At 44.2% G+C, this 20,029-nt stretch overlaps 2 protein-coding genes across 4 annotated transcripts in view; both read right to left on the bottom strand.

Annotated features, from left to right (window-relative positions):
- LOC138664640 (NXPE family member 2-like) overlaps nucleotides 1-20,029 on the bottom strand; it is a 353,512-nt gene that overhangs the window by 172,218 nt on the left and 161,265 nt on the right. The window lies entirely within an intron of this gene.
- LOC138666699 (gastrula zinc finger protein XlCGF16.1-like) lies at nucleotides 16,346-16,837 on the bottom strand. Its single transcript, XM_069754884.1, has one exon. It carries the CDS (start codon nucleotides 16,835-16,837, stop codon nucleotides 16,346-16,348), a length of 492 nt encoding a protein of 163 aa, XP_069610985.1.

Here is a 20,029-nt window from a genome sequence, read left to right on the forward strand (position 1 = left end):
ATTTCAGATCCTCCGTGATAATGCTTTATTTGTGAAGGGGTCGAAGTGCCTCTTTGGAGTGCAGAAGGTTTCTTTTTTGGGCTTCATTTTTTCTCCCTCATCTGTAGAAATGGATCCGGTTAAGGTTCAGGCCATTCATGATTGGATTCAGCCCACATCTGTGAAGAGCCTTCAGAAATTCTTGGGCTTTGCTAATTTTTATCGTCGTTTCATTGCCAACTTCTCCAGTGTGGTTAAACCTCTGACCGATTTGACAAAGAAAGGCGCTGATGTGACAAATTGGTCCTCCACGGCTGTTTCTGCCTTTCAGGAGCTTAAACGCCGATTTACTTCTGCCCCTGTGTTGCGTCAGCCGGAGGTTTCTCTTCCATTTCAGGTTGAGGTTGACGCGTTTGAGATTGGGGCAGGGGTCGTTTTGTCTCAGAGGAATTCTGATGGTTCCTTGATGAAACTTCCTTTCTCGGAAGTTTTCGCCTGCAGAACGCAATTATGATGTCGGCAATCGGGAGTTGTTGGCCATGAAGTGGGCATTTGAGGAGTAGCGACATTGGCTTGAGGGGGCCAAGCACTGTATTGTGGTCATGACTGATCATAAGAATCTGATTTACCTCGAGTCTGCCAAACGGCTGAATCCTAGACAGGCTCGATGGTCCCTGTTTTTCTCCTGTTTTGATTTTGTGGTCTCGTACATTCCTGGTACTAAGAATGTTAAGGCGGATGCCCTCTCTAGGAGTTTTTTCATGATTCCCCTGGGGTTCTTGAGCCGGTCGGTATTCTGGAGGAAGGGGTGATTCTTTCTGCCATCTCCCCTGATTTACGACGGGTTCTTCAGGAATTTCAGGCTAATAAACCTGACCGCTGTCCAGTGGGGAAACTGTTTGTTCCTGATAGATGGACTAGTAAAGTGATTTCTGAGGTTCATTGTTCTGTTTTGGATGGCCATCCTGGGATTTTTGGTACCAGAGATTTGGTTGGTAGGTCCTTTTGGTGACCTTCTTTGTTGCGGGATGTGTATTCTTTTGTGCAGTCCTGTGGGATTTGTGCGCGGGCTAAGCCTTGCTGTTCCCGTGCTAGTGGGTTACTTCTGCCTTTGCCGGTCCCTGAGAGACCTTGGATGCATATTTCTATGGATTTTATTTCAGCGCTTCCGGTTTTCCAGAGGATGTCTGTTATCTGGGTGGTATGTGACCGGTTTTCTAAGATGGTTCATTTGGCACCTTTGCCTAAATTGCCTTCCTGTTCTGATTTGGTTCCATTGTTTTTTCAGCATGTGGTTCGTTTGCATGGCATTCCGGAGAATATTGTGTCCGATAGAGGTTCCCAGTTTGTTTCTAGGTTTTGGCGGGCCTTTTGTGCTAGGCTGGGCATTGATTTTTCTTTTTCTTCTGCATTTCATCCTCAGACAAATGGCCAAACCGAGCGAACTAATCAGACTTTGGAAACTTATTTGAGATTCTTTGTGTCTGCTGATCAGGATGATTGGGTGGCTTTCTTGCCATTGGCCGAGTTTGCCCTTAATAATCGGGCTAGTTCTGCTACCTTGGTTTCACCTTTTTTTTGTAATTTTGGTTTTCATCCTCGTTTTTCTTCAGGGCAGGTTGAGCCTTGGGACTGTCCTGGTTTGGATTCTGTGGTTGACAGGCTGCAGCAGATTTGGGCTCATGTGGTGGACAATTTGGTGTTGTCTCCGGAGGAGGCTCAGTGTTTTGCTAACCGTCGTCGGTGTGTTGGTTCCCGGCTTCGGGTTGGGGATTTGGTCTGGTTGTCTTCCCGTCATGTTCCTATGAAGGTTTCTTCCCCTAAGTTCAAGCCTCGGTTTATTGGTCCTTATAGGATTTCTGAGATTATCAATCCAGTGTCTTTTCGTTTGGCCCTTCCAGCCTCTTTTTCCATCCATAATGTTTTCCATAGATCTTTGTTGCGGAAGTATGTGGTGCCCGTTGTTCCCTCTGTTGATCCTCCGGCTCCGGTGTTGATTGATGGGCAGTTGGAGTATGTGGTTGAGAAGATTTTGGATTCTCATTTTTCGAGGTGGAAGCTTTAGTATCTGGTCAAATGGAAGGGTTATGGCCAGAAGGATTATTCTTGGGTTGTTACCTCCGATGTTCATGCTGACGATTTGGTTTGTGCCTTTCATTTGGCTCATCCTGATCAGCCTGGGGGCTCTGGTGAGGGTTCGGTGACCCCTCCTCAAGGGGGGGGGGTACTGTTGTGAATTCTGCTCTTGGGCTCCCTCCGGTGGTTATGAGTGGTAGTGCTGCTGTCTGTGGATCGCAGCATTTATCAGGTGTGCTCACTTTTTGCAATTTGGACTCAGCTATTTAGTCCTGCTTGATCCTTTAGTCAGTGCCAGTTGTCCATTGTTTTTGGAGGATTCACATCCCTTTCTAGTCTCTCCTATTTGCTGTGCTTTTCTACAAAGATAAGTCCTGGCTTTGTTTCTGCTGTCCACATGCTGTGGGCCTTATAGTTCAGTGCATTTTCATGTTTTGCCTTGTTCAGTTTGTCTGTGAAAGGATTTTTTGCAGCCAAGCGGTATCTCTGGAGATGCAGATATACCCTCCATGTCTTTAGTCAGATGTGGAGTTTTGTATTTTCTGTGGTTGATATTTTCTAGTATTTTAATACTGACCGCATAGTACTCTGTCCTATTCTTTGTTTTTAGCTAGTAAGGCCTCCTTTGCTAATCCTGATTTCAGTCTGCGTTTGTCATTTCCCATTGCAATATCTCCATCACCAAACGTGTCTGGAACACACTCTCTTCCCTCCCATCCCCCATACTCATACTTAGGCTGTCTGAATGCATATACACTTTGTAATGTTGATATTTTGTTATAATGACAGGTTATGCCTTAAAAGGACCATTGTCTTGCCTTCTATCACTGCCACTCCTATGTCTGTGTATCAAAAGAGCTAAGGTAAACATTATATTTCCCCTAAACAGTGGTTAACTGATGTACTAGAATTACCTCTTAGCTACAGGCTTACTTTTCGCTGCTCCGGACAGTATTCCCTTCATCGCCTCTGGTTGCCTTGTATATATTGTACATATTATATTTTATATTTTGGTGTATGTTTATTATTTTGTCTTTTTTTGTTCTTATTTGTTTTCTTTTACATATAATGTTATGTCACATACAGTTACTTATACTGTTTATTTGCTTTCCTAGTAACCCCATGAATAAGACCCGGGAGGGTCGAAACATCGGGTTTCTCTCTACGAATTATCACAGTGGCAATTGTTGACTTGTTTTCGTGAATAAATCTGGCATATACCTTTTGCATCATACCAGTTTCGAGTGTGCGGTATTTTTTCTTCTACTATTGACTTTACCACACGGTCTGTTTTACCAGCACCTCCGTGTCCTTGACCTGAGTGCACACCATTATCCTTGTTCATGTGATTTTTTGCTTGGTGTAGCACCGGTTTACCAGATGACGTCTGACATCTTCGCATACGACGCCGCAACCAGTTCCAGCATCTTATCGCAAGTTTCAAACTCAAGTGAATTCTTGAAAACCCCTCCGCATGAGTTGAGGATGAGGGACTACGAGAAGGAGCGACAAAAATTAATCTCATATGATTTACACTGCATAACTTTGGCAGAATATCATAAACAGGGCAAGATCCCGAGAGGTCTTAGGTGCAACCTGCGCCCAACACTTTTTTCTGAAGATCCCGATTACTGTGACAAATACAAGAGAATACTAAATAAATGTTCTTTGGACATCATTATTCTGACCATTGAATTTCTACAAAAGGCTATTACGGAAACAAAGGACAGTATTAGAGCAATTGAAACACAACTATCTTCTACATTGGCATCCACAGAATGGACCAGTCTTAAGGACAAGACTGACAAGAATCTAGCAGACCATCAAAAATTTCTGGAGGAAAAGAAACGTCAAAAATTCCAACGGGATAATGACGACTATACACAGAACAGGGTATATAAATGGAGCAATACTGCAGGCAACAATCCATGGCGCCGTCCATATCAGCGCAAGACAGGCTCCTTCAACACGGAAAGCGACTCATCCACAGGTTCAAACAGATCCTGTTTTTTATCGAAAGGCCGCAGGGGAGGACACCAGCGTACCGACCGACAAGAAGATCGAGAAAAAATGACAACCCGGTCGCAGGTAAGACACTTAACCTAGTTATCAATATTTCAGGTTATACGCTCTTCCCTGCGGAACTCGGCCTACTGGAGAAAGGACTATCGTTTTGCCCTACCCCCATCTGGGATAGCTTCCAGCTGGAGAGGGACCTGCAACGACTCTATCGTCTAGTGAGACTCAAGACTCACTTTGGGACTCTCACGGGAGGCTCCGAGAACAGAGTGTCTCCTAACGGGGACGTCTCTGTTGCGGAGATCCCCCTCACATCACTGGGACTGAGGAACCCTAGTTCTTTCAACCCACCCCAGACGTTCCATGCCGTGGAAACGTTTATTTCTTTTGTGGATAAGGATGTTAAGGACCTATCCAACCAACACCGCCTGGGTCTCTTCCCTACACGTTCAAATCTGACACCATCAGAGAGACAGGCACTCTTGTCATTACAAAACAACAAAACTATAGTTGTCAAACCAGCGGACAAGGGTGGGGCCTTAGTCATCATGGATCGTACACTGTACTCTACTGAAATATTACGCCAACTATCAGATACCAGCACATATAGTATTATCCCGAGAGACCCCACCTTCGAAATCCGCAAGAAAATCCAGTCTGTCATCAATATTCACATTGACAATGGCACAATTGACCAACAGACAGCAAAATTCCTTACCAATCCACACCCTGTCACTCCAGTGTTTTATATCCTTCCAAAAATACATAAATCTCTAACCAATCCCCCCGGTCGCCCCATAGTGGCATCTACCGATTACATACTTTCACCCCTGTCAATTTACTTAGAAAAAATTCTGACACCATTAATCAAAACTACCAAATCCTTTGTATTGGATACAGGACACTTTCTTAACATAATATGGCAACAGGTTAGTGTACCTCCCGACAGTCTCCTAGTCACCATGGACGTGAATAGTCTCTATACGTCCATTACTCACGAAAAAGGCATCACAGCAACCAAACGGTTGTTAGAGAATTCGGGCAAACCTACTACTTCTATACACCTCTGTCTAGACTTATTGAGACTGGTCCTATATGAGAATTATTTCCTCTATGAGGATACCTACTATGTACAGTGCCGGGGGACCGCAATGGGTTCTAACTAGAGATGAGCGAAACGGGTCGAAATTTTTCAAAAGTCGCCGACTTTTGGCAAGGTCGGGTTTCATGAAACCTGACCCGACCCCAGTGTGGGGTCGGCCATGAAGTCGGCGATCTTTTGAATCTAGAATCGGAATTCCGATACCGATTCCCGATATGTTTATATTGGGAATTGGTATTGGAATTCAGATTTAAGTGGAAAATAAAGAATAAAAATAAAAAATATCGCAATACTTACCCTCTGACACGCCCTGGTACTAACCGGGAACCTTCCTTCCTTAGAATCAGCCTTCCAGGACCTTGCGGTGACATCGCGGTGACGTCGCGGCTTGTGATTGGCCGCGCGGCCGCCCATGTGACTGCTCGCGCGACCAATCACAAGCCGCCACGTCACCGCGACGTCACCGAAGGTCCTGGAAGGGCTGATTCTTAGGAAGGAAGGCTGCCGGAAAGAAGCAGGGCGCGTCCGAGGGTAAGTATATACCTAATAGGAATATACTCACCCTCGGACGCGCCCTGCTTCAAAGGAAAGATTTTATAAAGTGCAGTGTAAATTAGATGACTGCCATCTGTATTTGAACCAGAATGTTACAAACTATATATATAGAGGAAGGAGATATAGTGTATATTGGATCCATTTGTGAAGAAATAGTGTATATTGGATGTTACATGGAGCTGCGCAATAATCATCATAAATGTAAATGCCAGCCTGACATTTTGTAAATCAATCACTAGGTTAAAAGTTGACATCTATAGCCGTTATTGGAGATGCATACAGTTACATGGTGCTAACTGTTGTGAATTCTGTGGCAGAGCTCCCTCCTGTGGTCACAAGTGGTACTTCGGCTGATTCTGTCTGTGAGCTTCCGTTGGTGGAGGAGAGTGATACTGCGGCTTCTGAGTTTCCTTCCTCAGGTGATGTGGTGAAGTCGTTAGGTGCTGCTCTATTTAACTCCACCTGGTGCTCTGATCCTGGCCTCCAGTCAATGTTGTAGTATAGGACTTGCTTCCTCCTGGATCTTTCCTGTGGCCTGCTGCTCTACATAGCTAAGTTCCGCTTTTGTTATTTTGTTTGCTGTTTTTTTCTGTCCAGCTTGCTTGTTTGTTTTTTGCTTGCTTGCTGGAAGCTCTGGGACGCAGAGGGTGTACCTCTGTGCCGTTAGTTCGGTACGGAGGGTCTTTTGCCCCCTTTGCGTGGTTATTTGTAGGATTTTGTGTTGACCGCAAAGTTACCTTTCCTATCCTCGCTCTGTTCAGAAAGTCGGGCCTCACTTTGCTAAATCTATTTCATCTCTACGTTTGTCTTTTCATCTTTACTCACAGTCATTATATGTGGGGCTGCCTTTTCCTTTGGGGTATTTCTCTGAGGCAAGGTAGGCTTATTTTCTATCTTCAGGCTAGCTAGTTTCTCAGGCTGTGCCGAGTTGCATAGGGAGCGTTAGGCGCAATCCACGGCTGCCTCTAGTGTGTGTTGGAGAGGATTAGGGATTGCGGTCAGCAGAGTTTCCACGTCTCAGAGCTCGTTCTATGTTTTTGGGTTATTGTCAGGTCACTGTATGTGCTCTGGCTTCTATGTCCATTGTGGTACTGAATTGCCTTATTCACAACAGTACTGGAGGCCCAAAGTACTAATGATTCCCAATAGAGGGAAAAAAGAAGTTCTGAGACCATTTTTTTTTCTTTGCACTGTGTTTTGCCTTTTTTTTCCCCTAGACATTTGGGTGGTTCAGGACACAGGTGTGGACATGGACATTCAGGGTCTGTGCTCTTCAATGGATAACCTCGTTATAAATGTACAAAAGATTCAAGATTTGGTGGTTCAGAAGCCTATGTTAGAACCAAGAATTCCTATTCCTGATTTGTTTTATGGTGATAGAGCCAAGTTTGTGAATTTCAAAAATAATTGCAAACTGTTTCTGGCCTTGAAACCTCGCTCCTCTGGTGACCCAGTTCAACAAGTGAGAATTATTGTTTCTTTTTTGCGTGGCGACCCTCAAGACTGGGCATTTTCCCTTGCGCCAGGAGATCCTGCATTAAGTAATATTGATGCGTTTTTCCTGGCGCTCGGATTGCTGTACGATGAACCTAATTCGGTGGATCAGGCAGAGAAAAATTTGCTGGATCTGTGTCAGGGTCCGGATGAGATTGAGATTTACTGTCAGAAATTTAGAAGGTGGTCCGTGCTCACTCAATGGAATGAAGGGGCGCTCGCAGCTATTTTCAGAAAGGGTCTCTCTGAAGCCCTTAAGGATGTCATGGTGGGATTTCCTATGCCTGCGGGCCTAAATGAGTCTATGTCTCTGGCCATTCAGATCGGTCGACGCTTGCGTGAGCGTAAATCTGTGCACCATTTGGCGGTATTATCTGAGCATAAACCTGAGCCTATGCAGTGCGATAGGACTTTGACCAGAGTTGAACGGCAAGAGCACAGACGTCAGAATGGGCTGTGTTTCTACTGTGGTGATTCCACTCATGCTATCTCTGATTGTCCTAAACGCACTAAGCGGTTCGCTAGGTCTGCCACCATTGGTACAGTACAGTCAAAATTTCTTTTGTCCGTTACTTTGATCTGCTCTTTGTCATCCTATTCTGTCATGGCATTTGTGGATTCAGGCGCTGCCCTGAATTTGATGGACTTGGAGTATGCCAGGCGTTGTGGGTTTTTCTTGGAGCCCTTGCAGTGTCCTATTCCACTGAGAGGAATTGATGCTATGCCTTTGGCCAAGAATAAGCCTCAGTATTGGACCCAGCTGACCATGTTCATGGCTCCTGCACATCAGGAGGATATTCGCTTTCTGGTGTTGCATAATCTGCATGATGTGGTCGTGTTGGGGTTGCCATGGCTACAGGTCCATAATCCAGTATTAGATTGGAAATCCATGTCTGTGTCCAGCTGGGGTTGTCAGGGGGTACATGGTGATGTTCCATTCCTGTCTATTTCATCATCCACCCCTTCTGAGGTCCCAGAGTTCTTGTCTGATTACCGGGATGAATTTGATGAGCCCAAGTCCGATGCCCTACCTCCGCATAGGGATTGTGATTGTGCTATCGATTTGATTCCTGGTAGTAAATATCCAAAAGGGCGACTGTTTAATTTATCTGTACCTGAGCACGCCGCTATGCGGAGTTACGTGAAAGAGTCCTTGGAGAAGGGGCACATTCGCCCGTCATCATCGCCATTGGGAGCGGGGTTCTTTTTTGTGGCCAAGAAGGATGGTTCGCTGAGACCTTGTATAGATTACCGCCTCCTAAATAAGATCACGGTCAAATTTCAGTACCCCTTGCCGCTGTTATCTGACTTGTTTGCTCGGATTAAGGGGGCTAGTTGGTTCACCAAGATAGATCTTCGTGGTGCATATAATCTTGTGCGTATAAAGCGAGGCGATGAATGGAAAACTGCATTTAATACGCCCGAGGGCCATTTTGAATACCTAGTTATGCCATTCGGACTTGCCAATGCTCCATCAGTGTTTCAGTCCTTTATGCATGACATCTTCCGAGAGTACCTGGATAAATTCCTGATTGTGTACTTGGATGATATTTTGGTCTTCTCGGATGATTGGGAGTCTCCTGTGAAGCAGGTCAGAATGGTGTTCCAGATCCTGCGTGCTAATTCTTTGTTTGTGAAGGGATCAAAGTGTCTCTTTGGTGTTCAGAATGTTTCATTTTTGGGGTTCATTTTTTCCCCTTCTACTATCGAGATGGATCCTGTTAAGGTCCAGGCCATCCATGATTGGACTCAGCCGACTTCTCTGAAGAGTCTGCAAAAGTTCCTGGGCTTTGCTAATTTTTATCGTCGCTTCATCTGCAATTTTTCTAGTATTGCTAAACCATTGACCGATTTGACCAAGAAGGGTGCTGATGTGGTCAATTGGTCTTCTGCTGCTGTGGAAGCTTTTCAAGAGTTGAAGCGTCGTTTTTCTTCTGCCCCTGTGTTATGTCAGCCAGATGTTTCGCTTCCGTTCCAGGTCGAGGTTGATGCTTCTGAAATTGGAGCGGGGGCTGTTTTGTCGCAGAGAAGTTCTGATTGCTCGGTGATGAAACCATGCGCCTTCTTTTCCAGGAAGTTTTCGCCTGCTGAGCGAAATTATGATGTTGGCAATCGAGAGTTGCTGGCCATGAAGTGGGCATTCGAGGAGTGGCGTCATTGGCTTGAAGGAGCTAAGCATCGCGTGGTGGTCTTGACTGATCATAAGAACTTGACTTATCTCGAGTCTGCCAAACGGTTGAATCCTAGACAGGCTCGCTGGTCGCTGTTTTTCTCCCGTTTCGACTTTGTGGTTTCATACCTTCCGGGCTCTAAAAATGTGAAGGCGGATGCCCTGTCTAGGAGTTTTGTGCCCGACTCTCCAGGTTTATCTGAGCCGGCGGGTATTCTCAAAGAGGGAGTAATTGTGTCTGCCATCTCCCCTGATTTGCGGCGGGTGCTGCAAAAATTTCAGGCTAATAAACCTGATCGTTGCCCAGCGGAGAAACTGTTTGTCTCTGATAGGTGGACGAATAGAGTTATCTCTGAGGTTCATTGTTCGGTGTTGGCTGGTCATCCTGGAATCTTTGGTACCAGAGAGTTAGTGGCTAGATCCTTTTGGTGGCCATCTCTGTCACGGGATGTGCGTTCTTTTGTGCAGTCCTGTGGGATTTGTGCTCGGGCTAAGCCCTGCTGTTCTCGTGCCAGTGGGTTGCATTTGCCCTTGCCGGTGCCGAAGAGGCCTTGGACACATATCTCTATGGATTTTATTTCAGATCTTCCCGTCTCTCAAAAAATGTCAGTCATTTGGGTGGTTTGTGATCGCTTCTCTAAGATGGTCCATTTGGTACCCTTGTCTAAATTACCTTCCTCCTCTGATTTGGTGCCATTGTTCTTCCAGCATGTGGTTCGTTTACATGGCATTCCGGAGAATATCGTTTCTGACAGAGGTTCCCAGTTTGTTTCAAGGTTTTGGCGAGCCTTTTGTGCTAGGATGGGCATTGACTTGTCTTTTTCCTCAGCTTTCCATCCTCAGACTAATGGCCAGACCGAACGAACCAATCAGACCTTGGAAACATATCTGAGATGCTTTGTTTCTGCTGATCAGGATGACTGGGTGTCCTTTTTGCCTTTGGCTGAGTTCGCCCTTAATAATCGGGCTAGCTCGGCTATCTTGGTTTCGCCGTTTTTCTGCAACTCTGGGTTCCATCCTCGTTTCTCTTCAGGGCAGGTTGAGTCTTTGGACTGTCCTGGTGTGGATACTGTGGTGGACAGGTTGCAGCAGATCTGGACTCATGTAGTGGACAATTTGACCTTGTCCCAGGAGAAGGCTCAACGTTTTGCTAATCGCAGACGCTGTGTGGGTCCCCGACTTCGTGTTGGGGATTTGGTTTGGTTGTCATCTTGTCATATTCCTATGAAGGTTTTCTCTCCTAAATTTAAGCCTCGTTTCATTGGTCCATATAGGATTTCTGAGGTTCTTAATCCTGTGTCTTTTCGTTTGACCCTTCCAGATTCTTTTTCCATCCATAACGTATTCCATAGGTCATTGTTGCGGAGATACGTGGCACCTATGGTTCCATCTGTTGATCCTCCTGCCCCGGTTTTGGTGGAGGGGGAGTTGGAGTATATTGTGGAGAAGATTTTGGATTCTCGTGTTTCGAGACGGAAACTCCAGTATCTGGTTAAGTGGAAGGGTTATGCTCAGGAAGATAATTCCTGGGTCTTTGCCTCTGATGTCCATGCTCCTGATCTTGTTCGTGCCTTTCATATGGCTCATCCTGGTCGTCCTGGGGGCTCTGGTGAGGGTTCGGTGACCCCTCCTCAAGGGGGGGTACTGTTGTGAATTCTGTGGCAAAGCTCCCTCCTGTGGTCACAAGTGGTACTTCGGCTGATTCTGTCTGTGAGCTTCCTTTGGTGGAGGAGAGTGGTACTGCGGCTTCTGAGTTTCCTTCCTCAGGTGATGTGGTGAAGTCATTAGGTGCTGCTCTATTTAACTCCACCTGGTGCTCTGATCCTGGCCTCCAGTCAATGTTCTAGTATAGGACTTGCTTCCTCCTGGATCTTTCCTGTGGCCTGCTGCTCTGCATAGCTAAGTTCCGCTTTTGTTATTTTGTTTGCTGTTTTTTTCTGTCCAGCTTGCTTGTTTGTTTTTTGCCTGCTTGCTGGAAGCTCTGGGACGCAGAGGGTGTACCTCTGTGCCGTTAGTTCGGTACGGAGGGTCTTTTTGCCCCCTTTGCGTGGTTATTTGTAGGGTTTTGTGTTGACCGCAAAGTTACCTTTCCTATCCTCGCTCTGTTCAGAAAGTCGGGCCTCACTTTGCTAAATCTATTTCATCTCTACGTTTGTCTTTTCATCTTTACTCACAGTCATTATATGTGGGGGCTGCCTTTTCCTTTGGGGTATTTCTCTGAGGCAAGGTAGGCTTATTTTCTATCTTCAGGCTAGCTAGTTTCTCAGGCTGTGCCGAGTTGCATAGGGAGCGTTAGGCGCAATCCACGGCTGCCTCTAGTGTGTGTTGGAGAGGATTAGGGATTGCGGTCAGCAGAGTTTCCACGTCTCAGAGCTCGTTCTATGTTTTTGGGTTATTGTCAGGTCACTGTATGTGCTCTGGCTTCTATGTCCATTGTGGTACTGAATTGCCTTATTCACAACAGCTAACTGTGCTGATGAAGCTCAACTCTTCAGAAAATGCAGAACCATGATCCCGTATTAGAGGGTATTAGTAACATTAACCAGTTACATACAAGCTAAAAGCAAGAATCATTAGCTGTATGTTATAAAATATGACAAACGTTATTATATTCACTAATCCAACAAGTTCTAGAACCAAATTTCTACACATGGTGTTTATTGTAGAGATCCATAAACCAATTGCATAAGCCTTTTTCACATTATCATCAAGGATAATTTTCATCATGTTTGTTTTATAACTGGAATGGTCAATTCTGTAGCATTATTCTCTCCATAACTATTATGTGGGAACCCTTGATAGAACACCCCTTAGACCCCATTAAAATCAATGGTGCATGTCCGGATTTGAAAGTAGCTATTTGGCTCTATTTAAAGCTACAGATATTACAATAGTCTGAACAGAGCCTAAGATGTAACTTCATATGAAACTACTGTGATACATTATAAATTACAAAATAGTTTTAACTCTTTGTGTAGAAATATATCAGACAAAGAATATAAAACTACTACTCTTAAAGGATAGTTAAAAGTAACTATTAATATGAACGTTAAAAGCAAGAATCATTAACTGTATGTTATAAAATAGTTTGATAGAGTCCAAAACAATATTATTGTGTGTGCTTTTAACATTAACCAGTTACATACAAGTTAAAAGCCAGAATCATTAGCTGTATGTTATAAAATATGCCAAACGTTATTATATTCACTAATCCAACAAGTTCTAGAACCAAATTTCTTATGGTTCTATAATGGAGAATTCATTTACCCATATTTATATAGAAAAGGTAAGAATCACAACTAAAGAAGATGCCTGTAATACATGAACAAAAGTAACACCAGGAAAATAAAATACTGTAACATAAGTAAAACATTATATTCAATAATATTCATATTTTTAAAGGAAAACGGTCCACGGGTGAGAATAGTATACATTCAGAAGCAGCAGAGAGAAATGAGCCCAGTGGTAACGCTCAGCGAGCTGTAGTAATTCAATATAAAATGGCTATTTTCAGAATTTGGCATTGTCATTTGATAGAGTCCAAAACAATATTATTGTGTGTGATTTTAACATTAACCAGTTAGATACAAGTTAAAAGCAAGAATCATAAACTGTATGTTATAAAATAGTTTGATAGAGTCCAAAACAATATTATTGTGTGTGATTTTAACATTAACCAGTTACATACAAGTTAAAAGCAAGAATCATTAGCTGTATGTTATAAAATATGACAAACGTTATTATATTCACTAATCCAACAAGTTCTAGAACCCAAATTTCTACACATGGTGTTTACTGTAGAGATCCATAAATTCCATAACTATTATGTGGGATGCCTTGATAGAACCCCCTTAGACCCCATTAAAATCAATGGTGTATGCCCGGATTTGAAAGTAAATATTTGGCTCTATTTTAAGCTCCAGATATTACAATAGTCTGAACAGTACCTAAGATGTAACTTCATATGAAACTACTGTGATACATTAACTATTAATATGAATACTAGTGATTATAAAAAACACTCGATTTTTTTTAGATTTCTGTACAATATTGTGGCTTAGTGAGCATTGCTGCATAACTAACACTGGTCATTATCTGTACAGGCCGATGCGTCTCTGTAGTTGTGGCTATTTTATCTGCTAGCCACACCGGGCACGTAGCAGGATATCACAACTAACACAGCCCCCGGACACACTGGAAAATTATGCTGCCAGTGCTAGATTCTAAATGTGTAGTGTCAGTGCACCCGTGCAGCCCCTGTAACAGGCATTGGGATAGCATTTTAATTATTAAGGATCGTATTTTTATTACACACAGCCCTGCTGAATGTTATTGTATATCATGCTGTAATTCACATATAGTGTATTGTGTCTGATACATGCTTTAATAAAGGCTTTTAAAACTCATACAATGACTGTCATTTTTCATAATATTGAGTGCCCTCTCATATAATGTAGGCGTGATGTTGAAATTGAGAAACTGTGTGTGTATATGCTGAGCATTATGGTTTGTCGGCAGAAAGAATACAGCTTACAGAAGCAACCGCACAAACAGCTGCAAATAATATGACAATCTAATATAAAAAAAAAACAATTACTGGGATAATATGAGTGAACTCTCATATAATGTAGGCGTGATGTTGAAATTGAGAAACTGTGTGTGTATATGCTGAGCATTATGATTTGTCGGCAGAAAGAATACAGCTTACAGACGTAACCGCACAAACAGCTGCAAATAATATGACAATCTAATATAAAAAAAACAATTACTGGGATAATATGAGTGCACTCTCATAAAGTAGGTGTGATGTTGAAATTGAGAAAAATTATACTGCCAGTGCTAGATTCTAAATGCTTAGTGTCAGCGCACCCGTGCAGCCCCTGTAACAGGCATTGGGATAGCATTTTAATTATTAAGGATCATATTTTTATTACACACAGCCCTGCTGAATGTTATTGCATATCGTGCTGTAATTCACATATAGTGTATTGTGTCTGATACATGCTTTAATAAAGGCTTTTAAAACTCATACAATGACTGTCATTTTTCATAATATTGAGTGCACTCTCATATAATGTAGGCGTGATGTTGAAATTGAGAAACTGTGTGTATATGCTGAGCATTATGGTTTGTCGGCAGAAAAAATACAGCTTACAGACGTAACCGCACAAACAGCTGCAAATAATATGACAATCTAATATAAAAACAATTACTGGGATAATATGAGTGCACTCTCATATACTGTAGGCGTGATGTTGAAATTGAGAAAAATTATGCTGCCAGTGCTAGATTCTAAATGTGTAGTGTCAGCGCACGCGCGCAGCCCCTGTAACATGCATTGGGATAGCATTTTAATTATTAAGGATCGTATTTTTATTACACACAGCCCTGCTGAATGTTATTGTATATCGTGCTGTAATTCACATATAGTGTATTGTGTCTGATACATGCTTTAATAAAGGCTTTTAAAACTCATACAATGACTGTCATTTTTTTCATAATATTGAGTGCATTCTCATATAATGTAGGCGTGATGTTGTAATTGAGAAACTGTGTGTGTACATGCTGTGCATTATGGTTTGTCGGCAGAAAGAATACAGCTTACAGAAGCAACTGCACATAAATACACGAAGACACAAAAGAGAATGGTAAAACCAAAAACACTCAGTTTGAAAAAATGTTTGCAGTAATCCGCAAGTGCTAGTAAAAGATGTAAATAACAGGGTATTTGGTTGATACGTTTTTTGCAAAAAATGTATACTAAGCTGCTCTACCAATCTTCACGGTATACCCATATAAGCTGTTCTGCCCTGTATGCACACATGGATTTTTCCTCTCTGAACCCTGTTCACACAGGTTATATACAGATGATCAGGTTTTTAAATACATCAGATAGGGATTGCATACATTAGTTAGGACTGCTCTGATATGGGTATACCGTGAAGATTGGTAGAGCAGCTTAGTATACATTTTTTGCAAAAAACGTATCAACCAAATACCCTGTTATTTACATCTTTTACTAGCACTTGCGGATTACTGCAAACATTTTTTCAAACTGAGTGTTTTTGGTTTTACCATTCTCTTTTGTGTCTTCAGGTTTCTTGGTGGTGTGTGAACATGTTCTTACAGACTTGTTCACTGTGCAAGTAGCCCATGTGTTCCTGCACATAAATACACGACTAGGATATAAAATATATAAAATGGCATGGTGTGTTATAAAACATGAATAAAACACACTGCCCTGATTACAGAATGCAATATGCAATCTCACAACAGCGACATATGAAAATCTAATATAAAAAAGAAATAATAATAATAATAATAATAATAATAATAATTTTATTTATATAGCGCCAACATATTCCGCAGCGCTTTACAAATTATAGAGGGGACTTGTACAGACAATAAACATTACAGCATAACAGAAATACAGTTCAAAACAGATACCAGGAGGAGTGAGGGCCCTGCTCGCAAGCTTACAAACTATGGGGAAAAGGGGAGACACGAGAGGTGGATGAAATACTGGGATAATAATCATTTTGGATCAAATTAACAATATCAAACTATATCAAAAGGGGAAGTCAGCAAGACACGGGACAGCTGGCTGACAGGAGGCGGGGCGGGGTTACACACTTTGATACACTTTGATAGGGGGCGGGGCACCTGTCAGATTGAGTTTGACGAAACCACCCTCTGATACACTACTCTGACCTAATGCCCATTCCATTGAATCCCTCTTCTACCGTAATAAAACAAAAGTGAAAAAACAACAATATCCCTCACTTATCTGTCATTCTGTCCCACGCTGTTTTTCCATGTCTGGGGGATAAACAGTTTTCAACCTGGAAGGTGCCAAGATGTGACAGTCCAGGCTGAGAACAACTGATGAATGCATTTGCTGCGAGCGCAGCATCAGTGACCAGCAGTGACGTCATCGAGGTTACTGCCTGTCACCGAGGCTCCATTCCCAGCTGGCCAAATGAACTACGGTGACCTCGGTGAGTTCTTCGCTGACACAGTGAGAAAGAGTCGCATAATGCAGAGGCAAGTTTGCGTTTCATAAAGTGGAACTTGTCAGCAAAGCATTTCTCGCACAGGTGACACATGAGAAGCTTCTCATGGTCGTGAATCTTCTCGTGTTTCACCAGCTGGGATTTGATGTCAAAGCAATGGTCGCATTTGCTGCAGGAGATGGTCTTGCCTTTGGTGTGCCTTCTCTGGTGAACCAGCAGACTGAACTTATGGTCGAATTTCCTTTTGCACTGGTCACAATCGAAGGGGTTTTCTCCGGTGTGCACCTGCTGGTGGATGATGAACTGGGACTTGTAGTCATACTGGATGCTGCAAATGGTGCAGGCGTAGCATTTCAACACTTGGCCTCTCTTTATGTATCTCTGGGACTTGAGGTGCCTCCTGAAGGCCAGTGTCTTGGGGAAGGTCATGTCTCACTTCTTGCAGTGGTAGATTCAGCCCTTTCCACAGAGTAAATGGTATTTCTTCAGTTTGGAGCCTCTGTTGGGCACAGTGTGACCAGACGAGCCAGGAAGAATGAAGAAGTCCTCATCCCCTAGCATCGAGTCCCTGCCACCCTCATCTTCTGACAGTAGCTCAGACTCGCTGTACTCGCTGACCACACCATTCGGCAGCCATTCTGGGAAGTTTGGCTGCTTTGTGGTTGCTTTGGCATCTTCCTCGCTGACAGACTCATTCGAGTCTGTATCGTCTGGCATTTCTGTGGCGGCGTCCTCCTCCACGGACACGTCACCGTACAACTCTCTATGAGACTTAATATAGTCCCACTCCTCGGTGAAGAATTACATGGCGTTGTCATCACACTTCACCGACACCTCCTTTGGATTGTCGGGGGGTCCTCTTGATCAGCAAGCAGCCATTTGTCCCTGGTCAGAAGGGCCACGATCTCCAGGATCTGATTCAGGAACTTCTGAATCATCATCTTGGTGGTTTCTTCAATAAACGGAGTGTTGAACAAATGCTGCATAAGTGAGACCATCACTTCCTCCATTGCAAAGAACAACCTGCTGTCTCTTACGGGGACATTCCTGGGTAACTGGGAATTGCCTGGCAATAACCTCTGCAGTAAGTCTGACCATTTCTGCTCTTCTGCTTCCTGGATTGGAGTCACTATTTGGGTGCCCCCCCATAGTTATGTCTTTGGGTGGGATGGCAGGACCAAACCGATATAGGTAGTCAGGTCTGACATTCCTGGAGTCGTCCCTATGATTCAGTAAGAACTCCGAGCATTGGGCGGTCTTGTTGGACATGCATGGCTGAGCCTTCGGAGGAGTGAAGAACCTTCCAAACCACATGGATCTTGACGCTTCACGGATAAGAACGGGTCTGGTGAGAAGGCCAGTGCTGCGGACTCCCCAATAAGGGTCAGTGATGGTGGAGACATGTCTCAGTTTGTGGTTCTTACCGGCATACACGGTGACGGCTTCTGTGGATCCGCCTCAGCTAGGATCCGACTGAAACATTACCTCCACCTCCTCCTCCTTCACCAGGTTTCTTTACAGACTCAGATTTTTGGTTGGTACAGCATCAGGTTTGAGCTTCAGCTCCATCCCATGGATTGTGTAACTAGTGGGGGGAAAGTGATCAGCACACATCCCGAATCTCTCCAAGGGGCTGATGTCCAAAACCTGCCTGGCAGCGAGGTCCAGATCACGAAAGTTCTGCCCGGTGTGCCGAAGCCACAGCCTTACCGTAGAAAAGTTACTTGGAAACATGTGAACAAGCACGTTAGGATACTGGAGCTCCGTGAAGTTCAGACAATCTGTGGAATTACAGTTCAGTGTGAAGTCACCCGGCTGCATCAGTTCTGGGTGGATGGGACTTGTGGAAGAACTGTGGGACAATGGCTGCCCCGTCTTCAGTGGCAGGGTGATGCATGTGGTGTTGGTCCCACTGACGGATGGATTCAGTGATGAGAAATCGTAGTCGCACTCTTCAGTTTTGATGTGGACTATCCTGGAGTCTAATGTCAGAATGTAAAGTGAAGACCTCAAGATTACCAGCATGGGGGCCTTCTTCAGCAACCTGCACCGTCCAGCATCGTGTAGCTCTCCGGGGAGAAGTGGCAAGAACCCATTCGGTGCAAGGATTTAGATTTGTCATCTAGGATTATCTGAGAAATTTCTTCCATTTCTTACAAGTTGAGTCCTTTCTGCAGCAGCCAAGTCTTGATGTGGTCGTTGCGGTCTGGGAATGGATGCAGCATCGTGCCAGGAACATTGCTCCTCCAGGATATCGGATGTCCCCTGACGATACAAGACATCATCCTTAATTAGTGTCAGTGAAATCTACTCTCAGGAAGGATATAATGGAACTAGAGAGAGTACAAAGGAGGGCAACAAAATTAATAAAGGGGATGGGAGAACTACAATACCCAGATAGATTAGCGAAATTAGGATTATTTAGTCTAGAAAAAAGACGGCTGAGGGGCGATCTAATAACCATGTATAAGTATATAAGGGGACAATACAAATATCTCGCTGAGGATCTGTTTATACCAAGGAAGGTGACGGGCACAAGGGGGCATTCTTTGCGTCTGGAGGAGAGAAGGTTTTTCCACCAACATAGAAGAGGATTCTTTACTGTTAGGGCAGTGAGAATCTGGAATTGCTTGCCTGAGGAGGTGGTGATGGCGAACTCAGTCGAGGGGTTCAAGAGAGGCCTGGATGTCTTCCTGGAGCAGAACAATATTGTATCATACAATTAGGTTCTGTAGAAGGACGTAGATCTGGGGATTTATTATGATGGAATATAGGCTGAACTGGATGGACAAATGTCTTTTTTCGGCCTTACTAACTATGTTACTATGTTACTGATCTGGATCCACAGATGATGATGCAGAGTCCTATTTTGTAATTTTTTTTCTATATTGCAACTGTGCACAGTCAAGAGTGAAGACCTGTGGAGTTACCTCATGGAGTCTGTTGATGATCTGATGGACCGGCTGAGGAACGTCCCTCACTCCAGGCGGGGAGGATGGCTGAAGGATCAATTGTCATCTCTCTTGGGTGCTGCTGGGTCGTGTGACCTGAGCAGGAGGGGCAGGAGGACAAGGTCCCCAGAGAGACTTTCACCGGACATGGCGGCGCGCAGCAGGCGCAGGCTCCGGAGCCCATCCGGGGACCCTGCGGCTTGTGGGTGCGGTCATGTGGCTTCACCCCGCTGTGCCCGTTCTGACAGGAATCCACACAGCCTGTCTGCTGGCGTGGAGCAGTGCAGTCTGAGAGGAGCACAGGCCGGAGCAAAAATGCGGGCCGCGCCGGAGACACAGACACACAGTTTCCAATTTATTGCCATTTTGAATAAGGGGTTGGATGAGTTGGGCTTGTCTCCGGATATGTACGGTTCGCATTCTTTCGGGATTAGGGCTGCGCCAGAGGCCCATAGTCGGGGTTTATGGGGCTGAGGCGATTCGGCGGATCGGCAGATAGAGCTCTGACCGTTATTTAACTTATATGCATTATTAATGTCGTGGGGGAAGGGGGCAGGAATGGTTTTTCATGTTGCTTGTTGTTATGTATTTTTCAGGTTGCGACCCCTTTTTAGCCTGGATTTTCAGACATTCGTTCACGTATTGGGGGGCCCTAAGGGCCGACGTGAGG

Source organism: Ranitomeya imitator, chromosome 2, assembly GCF_032444005.1.
Source record: "Ranitomeya imitator isolate aRanImi1 chromosome 2, aRanImi1.pri, whole genome shotgun sequence".
Taxonomy (NCBI): domain Eukaryota; kingdom Metazoa; phylum Chordata; class Amphibia; order Anura; family Dendrobatidae; genus Ranitomeya; species Ranitomeya imitator.